Source organism: Perca fluviatilis, chromosome 23, assembly GCF_010015445.1.
Source record: "Perca fluviatilis chromosome 23, GENO_Pfluv_1.0, whole genome shotgun sequence".
In the NCBI taxonomy this organism is placed as follows: domain Eukaryota; kingdom Metazoa; phylum Chordata; class Actinopteri; order Perciformes; family Percidae; genus Perca; species Perca fluviatilis.
In genome coordinates, this window is record NC_053134.1 from 26369186 (window position 1) to 26386498 (window position 17313).

Sequence of the window (17313 nt, forward strand, 5' to 3'; positions counted from 1 at the left end):
TTCTACTATCATCATACTTCTTACACACAAAAAGCACATGTTCTACATCTTCTTTGTCTTGGCATTCTATGCATAAGCCATTGCTAGAACCTATTATTTGTGAGGTAGCATTCAATCCTGTGTGACCTAATCTAAGTCTAGTATAGACCACTTCTTCCCGTCTGTATAAACTCTCTAGGAGCAGTGATTCGCCAAACCTCCCTTATTGCAGTCGCACACATTTCTTCTAATTAAATTTTTTAGTAACGAGTAACGAAGATGCTTAGTGGAAATATAACGGAGTAAAAGTATACATTTTATCTAGGAAATGTAGTGGAGTAAAAGTGAAAGTTGACATAAATTTAAATAGCGAAGTAAAGTACAGATACGTGAAATTTCTACTTAAGTACAGTAACGAAGTATTTGTACTCCGTTACATTACAACACTGTTAGGCAGTAACACTAGATGCACACGTGAAGCTTTGAAAATGTGCAGAAGAATCTGTGGCTGCAGTTTTCTGTTTCTTCATATCTGGCGCTCTCTCCTGTTAATACATTGTAAAGACACTGCAGACATAGGCTGACTACTGCTGCCATGCAGACTAAACACAAACATGCAACTTACACATGGAAGTTGCAAAGTAACAAACATGAAATTCATGAAAATGTATTAAAATCGGGACAGAAGCTAAACAAATAAAACACCTATCCTACAGGATACACCAGGGGGAATGTTGAAAAGAAAGTAGGAAATCGGCTACATAAAACAATATAATGGAAACACAGAATAGGCCTATTTGCAGGATAAAGTAAGACTTTCCAAGACATAAGTGCAAACTGTTTTAAAACACTTCAAGAGGAGAATCAGGTGGATGTAAAAAAAAAATTGAATGATGATATAGTTAAGGTAATAATTCAATCAGCTAAAGGAAATAGTCCAGAAAGTGCAGGAGCTAGACGTACCAAGAATGTACCCTGGTGGAATAGTGAATGTAGTAAAGCCATTAAAAGAAAAAATTAAAGCTAGCAACAATTAAAAGTCAAAAACGCACATTTTGGAGGCACTATTGCCAATGGTATTGGAAGAGAAGGGTTAGGGTTATCAGATGTCTGGGGAGTGATTAGGAGAATGGGGGGGATCCGAGGGAATTATGACATTCCAATGTTGAACAGTGAACAAACAACAATTTAGAGAAGGCTGAGCTTCGAGCTCAAACATTTACAAAAGTTCATAGTTCAGAAAATCTTTCAGAGGGGGCCAGGCAGTGCAGAAACAGAACCATAAAGAAGAACCCCAGAATAGTGGAGAAAGCAGAAGCATCAGGAGATCCATTAGACTTGCCGTTTAGTATGTTTGAACAGAGAAGAGCAATTGTTGGTGCTCGTCAAACCACTCCTGGGAAAGATGGTGTATGCTATAAAATGTTGGAACACATGACAGAGAACTGCCATAGTGTTAAAACTTTTTAACGGGGGTTGGGATACTGGTCAACTTCCATCAGTGTGGAAACAAGCAATAATAGTGCCTGTTTTAAAACCAGGGAAAGACCCCTCTGGTCCATCTGGCTATAGACCTATTGCCTTGACGTCACATTTATGTAAAATCATGGAAAGATATGGTCTGGAAAGAACGATATGGTCTGGAAAGAAGGACTACTAATTAAGTTAAAATCATTGGTGGTAGAGCATATAATTGGGTTTTGGATTTTTAACTTGAGAGGAAAATATAAGTAAGAATAGGTGCAGAATACTCACGTGTTTATGCGGTGGAGAATGGTACTCCGCAAGGAAGCATTTGTAGCCCATTGTTTTTCAACATAATTATATATGACATATTCTATCTAGTTGTTCGAGGTGTTGGAAGGTCTTTGTAGCCGGATGACGGGGTTTTGTAGATTAGCATTGGTAAATACAAAAGTTCAAGCTGCAGTGGCTTAAGTGGAGGGATGGACAAGAAGATGGGGATTTAAACTGTCTGTGGCAAAAACTCAGGTGATCTGTTTTTCAAGACTGCTTAAAATTGCAACCATTTTGTTAGAAACTGTATGATCAACCTCTTGAATGAGTAAAAGCAATTAGATTTGTTGGTGTATGGTTTGATGCAAAGCTCACATGGAATACTGATATAGGAAATATTCATAATACATGTAAAAAGGTTATTAATGTACTCAGTTGTTTGGCCCGACAGGAGTGGGGAGCTTTGTATAGCTTTCATGTCAGCATCTCATCAGAATCTCATCTCAAGAATCTCATCTCAAGAAGCTGGGTGTCTTACAAGCTTGGGCCCTGAGGATCTGTAGTGGATCTTTTAAAACATCTCAAGTTTCAGCGAAGCAGGTGGAAATGGAAGGGATGCCTTAGAGAAGTCAAGTTAATGCTGGCATCCTGGGTTAATCCCCAGGGGCATTGGGATTCACATCCTGCAAAGAGCATTTTAACAGACTGCTGGGAACATGAGTCACATTTCAGTTTTGGATGGATTGGTGATGCTAAAGAAGCAAGCATTGGATTAGGTCAACTACAGTATAGGTCTACTGTTTCAATCTCCTCCCTTCCTCCATGGGTATTCCCCTTGCCAAGTGTAGTCCTAAATACACATCAGGAATTGAAGAATAAGTCAGAACATCTTCCAGTATGGCGCATAGGCCAGAATTATGTTAAAAATAATTTCTCATGCTCAGTTTTCATTTTTACAGATGGCTCCAAAGATCCAGACAAAGGGTATGCAGGTGTGTACACCCCGGGGAGTGATACATAAAGAAAAGGGTATTGGACGATTTATCAGTATACATCACAGAGCTGATGGCAGTGTTATTGGCATTACAGTGGATAGAGGAGAAGGAAATACCCATACTGTTATGCATCTGACAGTTTTTCAGCACTATCCAGCATAAGATCAGGCAGCTCATCATTTAGAACAGATATTATCAATGAAATTAAATATTTCTTATATTGTACAGAATGCAAATTAAGGGCATATTCACAAGTTTCATTTGGGATCCTGCCCATGTTGGCGTGGAGGGAATTGAGCAGGTGGATATTCTGGCCAAACAAGCACCTAAGATTACATACTATGTAGACCTACAGGTTCCACTAAGGTTCCACACATGCACAAAACGACATGGCAGGAGTATTGGGACATTAGTGAAACAGAAAGCATCTTTACAATATACAAAGACGTGTTGGTGATGGGAGGAAGGTGGTCTTTAAACGTAGGGTTATTCTTTACATAAAATAGGCAAACATTCAACTGGAAAATGCACGTACTGTAACCAGCCAGAAACTGTTGAACACATACTAATTCATTGCAAGGAATACAATACCCAGAGAGACCTTTATCAGACACTTTGTAGGCCTAATGCAGACCTCCACACCTTTTCACTGTTTAAAAAAAATACTTTTTTTTTTTTTTTTTTGGGGAAAAAGAGGGGAATTAAGAAAAAAAAAAAAGATTTTTTTTTGGGGGGTTATGCAATCTTTCAGCATTGGTTTGCCAACCTCCCACCAACCAAAAAAATAAAGAAGAAGAAGGAGAACAGGAAGTGAAAGTAACTAACCAATCAGCTCCACGGAAAAAGTGTCATGCGCGATACCGCTTGTGATGGTAGTATGGCGTGTGTGAAGGTTAACGTTAGTTAAAACGTTAGTACACTTAACTATACTTGTAATTTAACTCGGTTTTCAGTGTGTTTTGCTCACGTGTATAGGGTGTCCCGCTGAACGACGGTGTGTACTTCCTCACAGGCTAACTGTCGCAGGTAAGACGCCATGTTGTTACTGTTCAGAAGGCTAACTGGACACATGAGGGGCTGTTCTTCATCCTGTTGATGTATGAGGGCTTTTCGTCAAGGTTTTAGAGAAGTCGAAACCTTACTGGCTTCACCTGAGGAAGGCCCGTGTGACCGAAACGTTGTGAAATAAAGTATTTGCAAGCGTAATGGACAGCGTGCGGGACTTGTTCAACAAGTGTTGGTGGTAACCTTTGCCTTTTTCCGACGCACCTGCCCCAGAAAAGAGGTGTGCAAAAGCGCTTTTGAATCGGGCGGTATACAGTAACAGAAAATCAGTTTTATGATAATATAGCGGCGTAGTTTACTTCATAGTAGGGCTGGGCAATATATCGATATTATATCGTGATATGAGACTAGATATCTCTTAGATTTTGGATATCGTAATATCGTGATATGACATTAGTGTTGTCTTTTCCTGGTTTTGAAGGCTGCATTACAGTAAAGTGATGTTATTTTCTGAATTTACCAGACTGTTGTAACTGTTCTATTATTTGCCTTTACCCACTTAGTCATTATATCCACATTACTGATGATTATTTATCTAAAATCTCATTGTGTCAATATTTTGTAAAAGCACCAATAGTCAACACTACAATATCGTTGCGGTATTGAGATATTTGGTAAGAAATATCGTGATATTTGATTTTCTCCATATCGCCCAGCAGGGGCGGATCTACCGGGGTGGCATAGGGTGGCAACTGCCACCCTAAAAGAAAGCCTTGCCACCCCAGTTGGCAGCAACGAATTACGGTAAAAGTTATGGCCAATTTGACAATTTACGAGCGTGCGTCTCCAATGTCCGACTACAGTGAATGCAGCATAAGATGACGCCGGAGCGGAGAGAGCCTGTTTTGTTTGGAAAACTGGGTCGGGGCTTGAGGGAGCCAGGAGTAGCGATGAATGGAGACACAGGAGGAAAGAGGTCAAAATGGATTAACTATCTATCAAGAAATGAAATTATAACGAAAGCACAGTGCTAGCATAGTTGCGATGCTGATTTTGAGATGATAAAAATCAGGTTGAAGAACGTTATTTTGCCAACTATACAATGTTACTTAGCGTCTGACGTTTGTTCTGTGTAAAGTAGGATACAAAAGCTAATATTGATTCAACGTCTGTCAAGGAAAAGATGCTACTTTGAATCGTACAGAAATGAAGAGGAAAGGTAGCATATTCAGTTTTTGTCTCCAAAGAGAAAGGCGAGAGAAATAAAAAATGAACAAGTGAGCAAGGTAGATGGAGAAGATGTGGTGGAAGGAGAGAGAAAAGAAGTGGAAAGATAGAGAAAAGGGCAACAGAAACGTGACAGAGACAGAATACAAGGCCAAGGCGACCAGGGACAGGAGGAGGTGGGAGAAGACCACAGCGGTGAAGATATGGAGGGAGAGCATCACCAAGATGAGGAAGGAGAAAGCGAGAGACAAGAGAAGGTGCAGGGCTCAGACAGTGAAAGGGAAAGCAGAGTGCCTGGGCCATCACCAACCATCTCCAGTCAAGCTGGTCCACACGGTATGGAAATTGTTGATGCATAGTATATACTAAGTATATACATACTAAGTTAGATATGAATAAGAACAACAAATGACAAAGCTTACATATGAATAATTAGGGAAAGTTGTCAGTGTGAAAGTTTGATGAGATGGGGAGATGAGTTTTTATATTTTTTGTAGAATGTATTTTAGATCTATTGCTCAGATTAAATATAAAAAATATATATAAATAAAATAAAAAATAAACAAATGAACCTAAAAATACTCTCCCAGGCTAAAATGTTAGTGTGTTAACACAGTCTGATGGTTAGAACTAATCAATGACAGTTCCTAATCTTGTACAAATGCTGCCTGCAACGCTGCCTCTCTGACACAGTCAAAAACTGTTTGCTTCCCCTCTCACACATTTGACAGCCAGCAGGCTATGAATTACCTGGGAGAACATACGTGTCACAAACGGCAAACAACAGCGTGAAAGACGACATACTAAAGAGATCAAAGACATATTGTGGATATTTAAAATGTCTTCCAGTTCCAGTGTTAAATATTCTTTAGAAATAAAAGTTTATTGATCTTTGAAAAGGTGTACCTGCATTATTATGCCATTATCATTATATTAGATGAAAATGGTCTCTCAACGACAATATTATCGTTTATCGCAATAATTTCTGTGACAATTTATCGTCGAGCAAAATTTGTTATCGTGACAGGCCTATCTGTTGTGAAACATTTTGAGGGAATATCGTTTGAAGAATTGAAGATTAGTTTTTACATCACACTAATTTTAGTGTATGTAGTGAGCATATAGCTCGAAAAAACATTAAATAAAAAAAAATGTAACTACATGTCGCTCGGCCGTGGCTTGGTAGCGTTGCATACACATAACTCTGTCATGAACGTGTCATAAAAACATTATAAACAAGTCATAAACGTTCATGACACTGTCATGTCACTCTTAAGTAGATACCATCAAGTAAAGTGTTACCGAATATTTTGTGAACGCACCAATTGTCAACCCTACAATATTGTCGATATATCGATGCATTTGGTCAAGAATATGGTGATATCTGATTTTCTCCATATCGCCCAGCCCTAGTTAATCGCAATCATTTCTTGGACAGTTAATTGCACAGCAACATTTTGAATTGCTCCAGCTCTACTCCAGATTGTCCCAGTTGAGACTATTTGTCACCCATGTTGTACCTGTCTGAAGTTGGACGTCTTGTCTTTGCTGTTTTGAGGAAGGCATGGCGGGTCTGTCCAGCTACGCCGTGCGCATGGCCAGACTGAGCGCGCAGATCTTCGGGGGGGTCGTGCGTCCGACAGACTCCAGGTCCATGAAGGTGGTCCAGCTGTTCCAGGAGCCCCCCATGGCCCAGAGGAAGGAGGTGTACGACTGGTACCCACAGCACAAGATTTACTACTCCATGACCCAGAAGCTCCGCTTCATGGGACTGTTCAGGTACTGGAACTGCTCACAGGTTGGCCCTTTTGACAAAACTATATGCTTGTTCTTAAATTAGAGGGGGGGATCGAAAAATCGTATGTATGGGGATTTTTGGTCTTCTTCTACAAATGAAATAAATGTCACACACAGTCATGATGTATTGTCTCTAGAAGTGTATTTTTAAACTTTTGTTTTTCTTGAAAGAAAGAGAAAAATCCCAATACTCAATACTATCGAATTGCAATACTTCTAGAATCACAATAAATGAAAACCGCAATACAAATCCAATCAGCACCCATGTAATAGCATATTGTCCCAGACCTATGTGTGTGTATATACTGCTACTGCCAAGAGTTTCCTACTAAAGGGATTGAAACCTCTATTTCTATTAGCTTTACTGACTATATATATATATATATATATATATATATATATATATATATTATATATATATATATATTTATTTTTTGTCAGTAGATAGATATTTTTGCAGATTTTGACGATAACAATAATTAGGTGATATCCTTTTAAAATTGTGTTTTTAAAAGTCTGTTACTTAATCACTGATTATAATAATAGGCACAATGTTGAATGAAAACAATTATTTATTTTCTTTAAAATGTAAGTATTCAAGTAAAAACAATTTAAAGACAAAATACGAATACTATACTAATACTAATTGAACTAGTGTAGGAACATTGAACTCTGAGTAAACATTCAGTTCTACACATCTGTTGTAATGTAAATTGTGCAGCATACAAGCAAGATTAAATCATAATAATAAAGGGCTCTGTTCTGTAACATATTGCACACAACCATGTCCTTATTGGAAGCAGTCCTGGAGATGAGATAGGGTAGTGTCAGGCCACGTTTTGATAGTCCTTCTACTTGGCTGTATAGTCCTTCTGACCGGGATTTATGCTGAGATCAGAAATAGTTGGATGTGACCTGACTGGCCCAGGTGAGGTAGAGGTGCAGTTCTGTATGCTATGTTAGAGTATACATGGTCTAGTCTAGTGTGTTCTTCCCTCTAGTAGCACAAGCTGCATGCTGGAAAATGCTGGGGAGTACAGACTATAAGGACGCCTTGTAAAAGTCCCTTGCTATAATATGTATCCCCTCCAGATGATCGCGCTGGAGTTAGTTCACTATGATAAGCAGTGAGCCAAACTTGTGCTAACGTTAGCATCGGGGGCTATGTAGACGGCAGTGTGCTGATTTCGTGGTAAATAAAATGGCCTGTATATTACCGACAGGGCTCCAGGTCAGGTGAGCCGTGCTGGACAACGATCCTGCGGTTGGTACTCCATTCATTCTGCACAAAAATGCAGTCCTCTTCCTCTGGTCTTGCCGGAGTTATGTTCTCATCTTGCCGGTAGCTAGCTCGGCATGCTAGATGCGGACAACAACACACGCAGCGCCTGGTCTGGCTATGTCCTCCGGGATGTTATGAGCCGCCTGGAAGGCTCTTGTAACGTTTGTGTTGTATCGTAGTCCTATACTGATTAGTTCAGTGTGGCTGTACTTGTATAAATATACACCGTCAGGAGAGCTAGTAGCCGCTGAGCAATAGCGTGCCGCCATCTTTGTTGACATGAGTGAATGTGTGAACACACACAGTAGGGAGAACAAGTATTTGATACACTGCCGATTTTGCAGGTTTTCCCACTTACAAAGCATGTAGAAGTCTCTAATTTTTAAAGTAGGTACTCTTCAACTGTGAGTGACGGAATCTAAAACAAAAATCCAGAAAATCACATTGTATGATTATTAAGTAATTAATTTGCATTTTATTGCATGACATTTGATACATCAGAAAAGCAGAATTTAATATTTGGTACTGCAGCAGGGATTTTGGCCCAGTCCTCCATACAGATCCTTCAGGTTTCGGGGCTGTCGCTGGTCAGTACGGACTTTCCGCTCCCTCCAAAGATTTTCTATTGGGTTCAGGTCTGGAGACTGGCTAGGCCACTCCAGGACCCTGAGATGCTTCTTACGGAGCCACTCCTTAGTTGCCCTGGCTGTGTGTTTCGGGTCGTTGTCATGCTGGAAGACCCAGCCACGACCCATCTTCAATGCTCTTACTGAGGGAAGGAGGTTGTTGGCCAAGATCTCGCGATACATGGCCCCATCCATCCTCCCCTCAATACGGAGCAGTCGTCCTGTCCCCTTTGCAGAAAAGCATCGCCAAAGAATGATGTTTCCACCTCCCATGCTCCACGGTTGGGATGGTGTTCTTGGGGTTGTACTCATCCTTCTTCTTCCTCCAAACACAGCGAGTGGAGTTTAGACCAAAAAGCTCTATATTTGTCTCATCAGACCACATGACCTTCTCCCATTCCTCCTCTGGATCATCCAGATGGTCATTGGCAAACTTCAGACGGGCCTGGATGTGCGCTGGCTTGAGCAGGGGGACCTTGCGTGCGCTGCAAGATTTTAATCCATGACGGCGTAGTGTGTTACTAATGGTTTTCTTTGAGACTGTGGTCCCAGCTCTCTTCAGGTCATTGACCAGGTCCTGCAGTGTAGTTCTGGGCCAATCCCTCACCTTCCTCATGATAGTTGATGCCCCACGAGGTGAGATCTTACATGGTGCCCTAGACCAAGGGAGATTGACCGTCATCTTGAACTTCTTCCATTTTCTAATAATTGCGCCAACAGTTGTTGCCTTCTCACCAAGCTGCTTGCCTATTGTCCTGTAGCCCATCCCAGCCTTGTGCAGGTCTACAATTTTATCCCTGATGTCCTTACACAGCTCTCTAGTCTTGGCCATTGTGGAGAGGTTGGAGTCTCTTTGAGACAGGTGTCTTTTATACAGGTAATGAGTTCAAACAGGTGCAGTTAATACAGGTAATGAGTGGAGAACAGGAGGGCTTCTTAAAGAAAAACTAACAGGTCTGTGAGAGCTGGAATTTTTACTGGTTGGTAGGTGATCAAATACTTATGTCATGCATTAAAATGCTAATTAATTATTTAAAAATCATACAATGTGATTTTCTGGATTTTTGTTTTATTCCGTTTCTCACAGTTGAAGTGTACCTATGATAAAAATTACAGACCTCTACATGCTTGTAAAGTAGGAAAACCTGCAAAATCGGCACTGTATCAAATACTTGTTATCCCCACTGTAGGTAGGTAGGTAGGTAGGTAGGTAGGTAGGTAGGTAGGTAGATGGATGGATAGATAGATAGATATAGGTAGCGTAAGGCTGCTGGAATGATTTTAATGTGAAAAATGTATCCAATTCAAAGTCCTCCTGTCCTCCGCTCCCTCAGATCCTCTTCCTCCATACACCTGTCTGTCCCCTCCACCCGTCTCACCACCATGGGGAGCAGAGCATTCAGCCGCTCTCATTACCACCCCAAAACTGCCTATTTCACTTGATGTCAATTGCTCTGCCTCTTTCTGTTGTTTTATTGCTGTTGTATTCTTTTTTTTTTTTCTTGCTGCTTTAATGTCTTTTGTAACCCTGTATGGTGTCCTTGAGTGCCGAGAAAGGCGCCTTTTAAATAAAATTTATTATTATTATCTATGCAGGAAGTGAAAAAGACCCATTTCAAGCACTAGTGTGGACCTAACCCTCAGTAAGCATGGTAACAGTTCAAATCAAATGTTGGTTCTTCCTTTTCAGAGACGAGCATGAAGACTTCAAGGAGGAGATGCGTCGCCTGAGGAAACTGCGAGGAAAAGGGAAACCAAAGAAAGGAGAAGGGAAGAGAGCGGGGAAGAAGAAATGAGCTGTTTTTCTCCCCCTTCTTTTTCTGGAAGCAGACAGCATTGGACTGTGAACATGCTGTCTGTGGACATGGCTGATCATCCCGAAAGAATTCCATTGGTTTGGTCAGGACTGTACAGTTCAGTGTTGTTCCTTTGTTGGAAGCGTTTTTGTGTTGGCAAGAGTAATAGCTTAGGTCAGCGTTTCACATGAGACATTCTCTGTCAGTTGTATTGAAGTCAATTCCATCCTTTTTATTGATGATTATTGTTCCATCTCTTGCATTCAAAGGGTAACTACCGTTCTTTTCAACCTGGACCCTATTCTCCTATGTTTTTGTGTCTAAGTGACTGATAGGAACAACAATCTTTGACATCGGTCCAGTATTAAGAGAGATCGCTGCAGTCGGCAGTGGAGAAACAAGCTACAATCTAAGTTAATAGGACAATTGTCCAGCTTGTTTTTACCATCAGAAATGGGCTTGTTTTGCCGCTGACAGACTTAGATTATTATTCTAAGTGTCTGACAACATTATAGAAAGGATCCCTACAGAGAGAGACCTTTAAACCTCTTTGAGACCTTTCTGTTTAACCAGAAACAGCTCTGAGGTCGCTAGCGCTAAACCCTCCAGACTGCATGTAAAAAAAAAAAAACCCGTACTTTTAGCGTGTATAGAGCCAACATATTTTCACATGTAAATCTGTAAACTATGTGTTTATTTCAACCAAAACTAGAGTTGTGATGGTTGGAAAAGTGGAAAGACGACCCAAAACAGATTTTAATAGTTTTATTCTGTTGACTTTGAATGAAGTGTATTTTACGATGCTAAAATGACTGTTTATTTACATGGAGTCTGGTGGGTTTAGCGAACGCAATTTCGCGGATGTTTTCGTGTTTAAAAAAAGGATCTTAATCTTTAACAGAAAGGTCGACCTCCTTAGAAATCCTTTCCATAATGTTGTCAGACACTTAGAATATTAATCTGAGTCTGTCAACAAGCTGCACAACTGCCCTATTAACTTACATTGTAGTTTGTTTCACTGCTACCGATTGCAGCGATCTCTCTTAATACTGGACCGATGTCAAAGATTAGACACAGAAACATAGGAAAATAGGGTCCAAGTTGGAAAATACGGAAGTTACCCTCTAAGCTACTAAAAAAAGCTGATAAATATGATCGTCAAGAGCACATGCAACAGTAAGAAGCGTATGGCCATGTCCTTTCAAGATTCATGGATTAATAACAAATGTTGGAGTGAGTGTTAGCTTACCGTAACTCTTAATGGAATGGCTGATAAATGATGTGAAGAAACAGACATCTTGCATATTTTCACAATGAAGTCGATGTGAGGAATGTGTACAGTGTTAAAAGCTCTTTCTGCCTGCTGTCCAAAAACACTGCAGTAAAACCACAACACAGTACTCCGATTTTGGTAATAACTTATAAATATTTCATATGGTATCACCTTTGCCAATAAATATGTGCGTGTATCTAATGCTCGGCCAGATATCAGGGGTTTTGTTTTAGCCATAAAAGGATGACTGGTAAAGCATGTTGGCAACAGTTTATCTACAGTGTCTTTCATATCAGCTGTGGAACTCTGTAGCTCTCAAGCTCAAGGTTTTAGGACTATTCTGACCTGCACCGGGTCACTGCTGACAGTTACACAGGGTCTAAAAAAGATTTCAAAATCACAATATTAGGCCTTTAAAAGTCTGAAATCTGTGAAGTATTGTTCTAGGTCTTAAAGGTCCCATGGCATGAAAATTTCACTTTATGAGTTTTTTTAACATTAATATAATAAATATAGAAGAGACTTCAGATACAGTATTGGGGGACCACTAAGGTCTATATAAAAGAGACTTCAGATGCAGTATTAGGGGACCGCTAAGGTCTATATAAAAGAGACTTCAGATACAGTATTAGGGGACCACTAAGGTCTATATAAAAGAGACTTCAGATACAGTTTTAGGGACCACTAAGGTCTATATAAAAGCATCCAAAGAGCACCATGTCATGGGACCTTTAACCCTTGTGTCGTCTTCCCTTTTGTTGCTTTTCCACCGACGTTTTTTTTACTTTTTTCAACGTTTTTGAACTTTTTTTTTTCTGCACTTTTTGACGTTTTGGTGTTTTTTGTTTTTGTTTTCACATTTTCCCACGTTTTTGTCACTTTTTTCAACATTCTTTAAAAAAAAATAAAATCAAATGCTATTTAATTGAATACAACTTGTGAAGAGCGTTGTAGGGAGCATCCACGTTATTTCTTTTGAAAATTTGGTTGAAAGAAATCCACATTTCTGATAAAGGAACTTATTGAAAATGGGTCACATTTGACCCGAGGACAACAGGAGGGTTAAATTATTTTAAACACGTCTTAATTTTCCTACATCCATGTAACCCTACCTCTAATGCTCAGAATGTTTTTGTTTGTTTTAAATCCGTGGCTAGTCCAAATATAATTTACTGTATTACGACTACAAATGAGACCAACTAGTACTAATACTGCAGCCATCAGCTTCGTATTATTACGTGTTACGTATCATTATGGTCTTTAAAAGTCTTAAATTTGACAGGACAGAAAAAGCTGTTTTATGGTCCAATTTCACAGTTGTGACTTCAAGCCTGGATCACCAACTGCCCCTATAATCCAGAGGCCCCAAAATTCCCACTGTCAAAAAGATCTGGAAATTAGTTTGTCAGATAATCACTTAAGTACAATATTTACTTAGATGGGTTATTACTAGGTGCCTAGGCCCTGTCCCATGTCTAGGTGGTCAAAGTCATTCTGTAATATCTGTTAGAAGCGGCAGGATGAAATGATAGTAAATGATGAAACAGGGTTGTTCCTGCCTTTAAGAGGTTTAAGTGCAAGACAAATGAATGAAACTAAAAGACTTTTCTCAGATCTAATCATTGTAGTCGCACTTCTTAAGCTTTAAGTTTTTAGACAGATATAGAGATAATGGTCCAAAATGATGTACCCAAAAAAAAACTAACAAAAAATGACCACAGAGACCTAAACAAACCCAAAGAAAAACAAAAACCACCACAGAGACCAAAAAAACAACACCCAGAGACCAAACACAAATGACCACAGAGACCCCAAACAACCCCAAAAAAACACAAATGACCACAGAGACCCAAAACAACCCCAAAGAAAACACAAATGATCACAGAGACCCAAAACAACCTCAAAGAAAACACAAATGACCACAGAGACCCAAAACAACCTCAAAGAAAACAAATGACCACAGAGACCCCAAACAACCCCAAAAAAACACAAATGACCACAGAGACCCAAAACAACCCCAAAGAAAACACAAATGACCAGAGACCCAAAACAACCCCAAAGAAAACACAAATGATCACAGAGACCCAAAACAACCCCAAAGAAAACACAAATGATCACAGAGACCCAAAACAACCCCAAAGAAAACACAAATGATCACAGAGACCCAAAACAACCTCAAAGAAAACACAAATGACCACAGAGACCCAAAACAACCTCAAAGAAAACAAATGACCACAGAGACCCCAAACAACCCCAAAAAAACACAAATGACCACAGAGACCCAAAACAACCCCAAAGAAAACACAAATGACCAGAGACCCAAAACAACCCCAAAGAAAACACAAATGACCACAGAGATCCAAAACAACCCCAAAGAAAACACAAATGATCACAGAGACCCAAAACAACCTCAAAGAAAACACAAATGACAACAGAGACCCAAAACAACCTCAAAGAAAACACAAATGACCACAAAAACCCAAAACAACCTCAAAGAAAACAAATGACCACAGAGACCCCAAACAACCCCAAAAAAACACAAATGACCACAGAGACCCAAAACAACCCCAAAGAAAACACAAATGACCACAGAGACCCAAAACAACCCCAAAGAAAACACAAATGACCACAAAGAGATAGAACCCGACTACAAAGAGACAAATGGCGTTTTTCCATTACATGGTACCTGCTCTACTCTACTTGGCTCGACTCGACCGCGGTGCCCTGTCCTCCATTTCCATTGCAGATTTAGTACCTCCTCATGCGTGAGGCGAGCGTGGCTGGTTGTCATAGCGACGCCGCAGGAAACTGCAGTGACCTAACGCGACACACACACACACAGAACGTGAAAGGTGTGTTGTTTTTGATTCTCGGCATGTGGCTGTTGCCACAGCCAGAAGACAAATTTAGTTTCAAAAGAAGCTGGAGGTAGCAAAAAAATAAACACAGCTGGCTAAACTATTTTAAAATGGCGGGTTTGTTCAGGACATCACTATCGTCTATCACAAGCAATGATGACGCAGTGATTCTCTCCGACCAATCAGTGGTCTGCAGGTTTTCACGTCACCTTTTGGTATCGCCTCAGCTCGCTTTGAACCTCGACTGAGGTGGTACTAAAAAAAGTACCTGTTGGCAGGTACCAGGGACTTTTTTTCGTAATGGAAAACCAAAAAAGGCGAGTCGAGGCGAGTTGAGCAGGTACCATGTAATGGAAACGCCAAAAGAGACACAAAATGTATGGGAAAATGACTTCTTTTTTTTTCGTTGGGAGATGATATTGAGGCCCCGACTATAGATGCATTTTCATTTCCAGATACTAGCCTATACCTATCTGCGCGGTATCGTTTTTCTTCCCAGTCTATCAGTCATGTAGCCTACATAACCTTATCCATCCTCATATCGCTAACGTCACCCATCGTGGACATGCTCTTACATCCCAGCACATTCTTTGTGTCACATTACTTTTTTTTTTTGCAAACAGCAGTTTTCTTTACAACATTGGTGATGCGTAGCATATTAGTAAAGCCATTATAGCAAAGCGCCATCAGAAGAGTGTGACTCGCTCTGAAACGTTTTTGAAACGTTTTTGTAGTGTTCCCTGGACACAAACCAGTAAGAGCCATTAAAAAGGAGTTCCACAGGTTTGCAGGTGAATGATGTAAACCCTTTAAAATAAAAGATTATGAATTATGATTCTGTTAATGATGGTGCTGCAGCCTCAGAATGGGATTAGTAGGCCTAGGACTTTTATAGATTGTAGGTTCAATACCATTTCACCAGTAATATTATACTTATGATTAAATATGATATTAATACACTAGCCTATATTTGCAGCAATTTTCTCCCACACAAATTCTCTCTCTTTTGCAGCAGGCGCCGTGTTGCTTTTTTTAACAAAATGTATGTTCAAACTCGCTGTATGTGCACATGAGTATTTCCGCCGACCAGTTTGTTTGTGGTTGTTGCCATGGTGAATCCTAGTATCATGGCTCCATTCATGCTGCCTTTTTATAGTGGTGGTGCACGCGCTTAACTCTGCGTGAACCTACTCCGAGTTGATTGAACCAACTCAAATCAGCTGTTCTGGAACCAAAAACTCAGAGTTTCCCATCTCAGGGTAAATCTACTCAGAGTTCAGGGTTAGACTCAGAGTTTGTCAAACCTCCTTCCTGGAACGTCTCCTTCGCTTCCTCCTCCGTCCTGTCAGCCGCTCCGGATCCCCCTCCCTTGCAGCCAGCAGGGAGGGGGATCCGGCTTGCAGGTCTTATCAGTTCCCCCGGGACACTAGCCAGCAGCCCGGGTGTAGTTCGTTCTTCAAGTCCCACTTTGATGAGTTTTAGGAGTGCGATACGAACGCACGTGAGCGCCAGTCGGGTGTCGCTGTGTTGTTCCTCCATTCTGACAGTTGGCATGTGAATGCACAAGCAGATCAGATTCAATAAAAAGTCCAATAAAACAAGGGATATCCACCACTCATAGCCCGGACATTAACACCCACATATTAAGAAGGTAGTGTTACCCAGTTTGGTGACAGACGAGCACAAACAATAACCGCAACCAATTGTTTGGAGCGAGCTGCGAGTCGCCAGCTGCGCAGCGACCTGCAGCACTATAAAAAAGGTTTGTATAAAGGCTTTAAGCCGTCCTATATGTTATTGTAGGTCCAGTTCAATATCCAACTAAGTTTTATACAATACATGTAAGGGGTCTCTTTTTCAGCTAAGGGGTCCTTGGCCTAAAAAACATTAAAGACTTCTACTTAAAGCATATACAGCGCCAAGAAGTAGTGCGTGAACTCCTTGGATTTCCCTGCATGTTTGCATAATATACACACAAAATGTGGTCTTATATTCTTCAAAGTCACAATAATGGACAAGCTACATCTGTCTGAAATAACAACACAAAGACAATTCATTCAGGAGAGACTTGTTTGCAGATATGCAAAAGGTTTAATGTACAACAGCATGTAGTGTACAATGTTTTGGAGATTGAACTCCATCGTTATTAATACATTTAATATATTAATAAATTAATGTAGGGGTAGTGAACCAAGATGTAACCCCCAAAACACTACCCCTACATTAATTTATTAATATATTAAATGTATTAATAACGATGGAGTTCAATCTCCAAAACATTGTACACTACATGCTGTTGTACATTAAACCTTTTGCATATCTGCAAACAAGCAGCATTTAAAACAGTGATGTAACGCTGCGATTGGCCTATGGGATCCTTGCCCGATCCTGATTGGATTATCAGAAGGTGAACGCCTCCAGCGCTGATTCGCTTTAGGAGGGACTGATTACTTGTTAGGTCTTCCTGAAAGAATTTGCGCTGAGCTACATTTGCATGCTTTGGTGTAGCCTATTCATTGAAATATTTGCTTAAACATTCAAAAGGGAACTTTGGAAAAAGAAAGTTTCCTGCACGTTTAATCATAGAGAATGATATTGCACTCGCGAAATGGCGGAACATGCAAATTGCCTGCCTCACCACAGCAACACTGTTCCACGAAAAACACAAAAGCTTTGCAATGTGGCATTGTGAAAGTCTTGCCATGCTGCTGACCCAGTCTGAGAAGGATCTGTTGAGT

At 40.3% G+C, this 17313-nt stretch overlaps 1 protein-coding gene across 4 annotated transcripts; it reads left to right on the forward strand.

Moving 5' to 3' along the window:
• Nucleotides 1-3528: 3528 nt before the first annotated feature.
• Nucleotides 3529-10672, forward strand: mrps33 (mitochondrial ribosomal protein S33). 4 transcript variants are annotated; one of them, XM_039792387.1, is made up of 3 exons: nucleotides 3529-3737; nucleotides 6506-6722; nucleotides 10339-10672. In XM_039792387.1, exons 2-3 carry the CDS (start codon nucleotides 6508-6510, stop codon nucleotides 10442-10444), a joined length of 321 nt encoding a protein of 106 aa, XP_039648321.1. In that variant the 5' UTR covers nucleotides 3529-3737; nucleotides 6506-6507; the 3' UTR covers nucleotides 10445-10672. The 4 variants fall into 4 exon arrangements, with proteins under 4 accessions (XP_039648321.1, XP_039648320.1, XP_039648318.1 ...); XM_039792386.1 differs by having other exon boundaries at nucleotides 3530-3737; nucleotides 6502-6722; XM_039792384.1 differs by lacking the exon at nucleotides 3529-3737 and adding an exon at nucleotides 5020-5279 and having other exon boundaries at nucleotides 6502-6722.
• The last annotated feature ends 6641 nt before the right edge of the window (nucleotides 10673-17313 follow it).

Bases quoted from the DNA above. Each gene is read 5' to 3' on its own strand.
- mrps33 (XM_039792385.1), top strand. From the start codon at position 5,147: ATGGAGGGAGAGCATCACCAAGATGAGGAAGGAGAAAGCGAGAGACAA. The intron at 5,280-6,505 runs GTATGGAAATTG...GTTTTGAGGAAG, and splicing joins CAGTCAAGCTGGTCCACACG to GCATGGCGGGTCTGTCCAGC. The intron at 6,723-10,338 runs GTACTGGAACTG...CTTCCTTTTCAG, and splicing joins CGCTTCATGGGACTGTTCAG to AGACGAGCATGAAGACTTCA.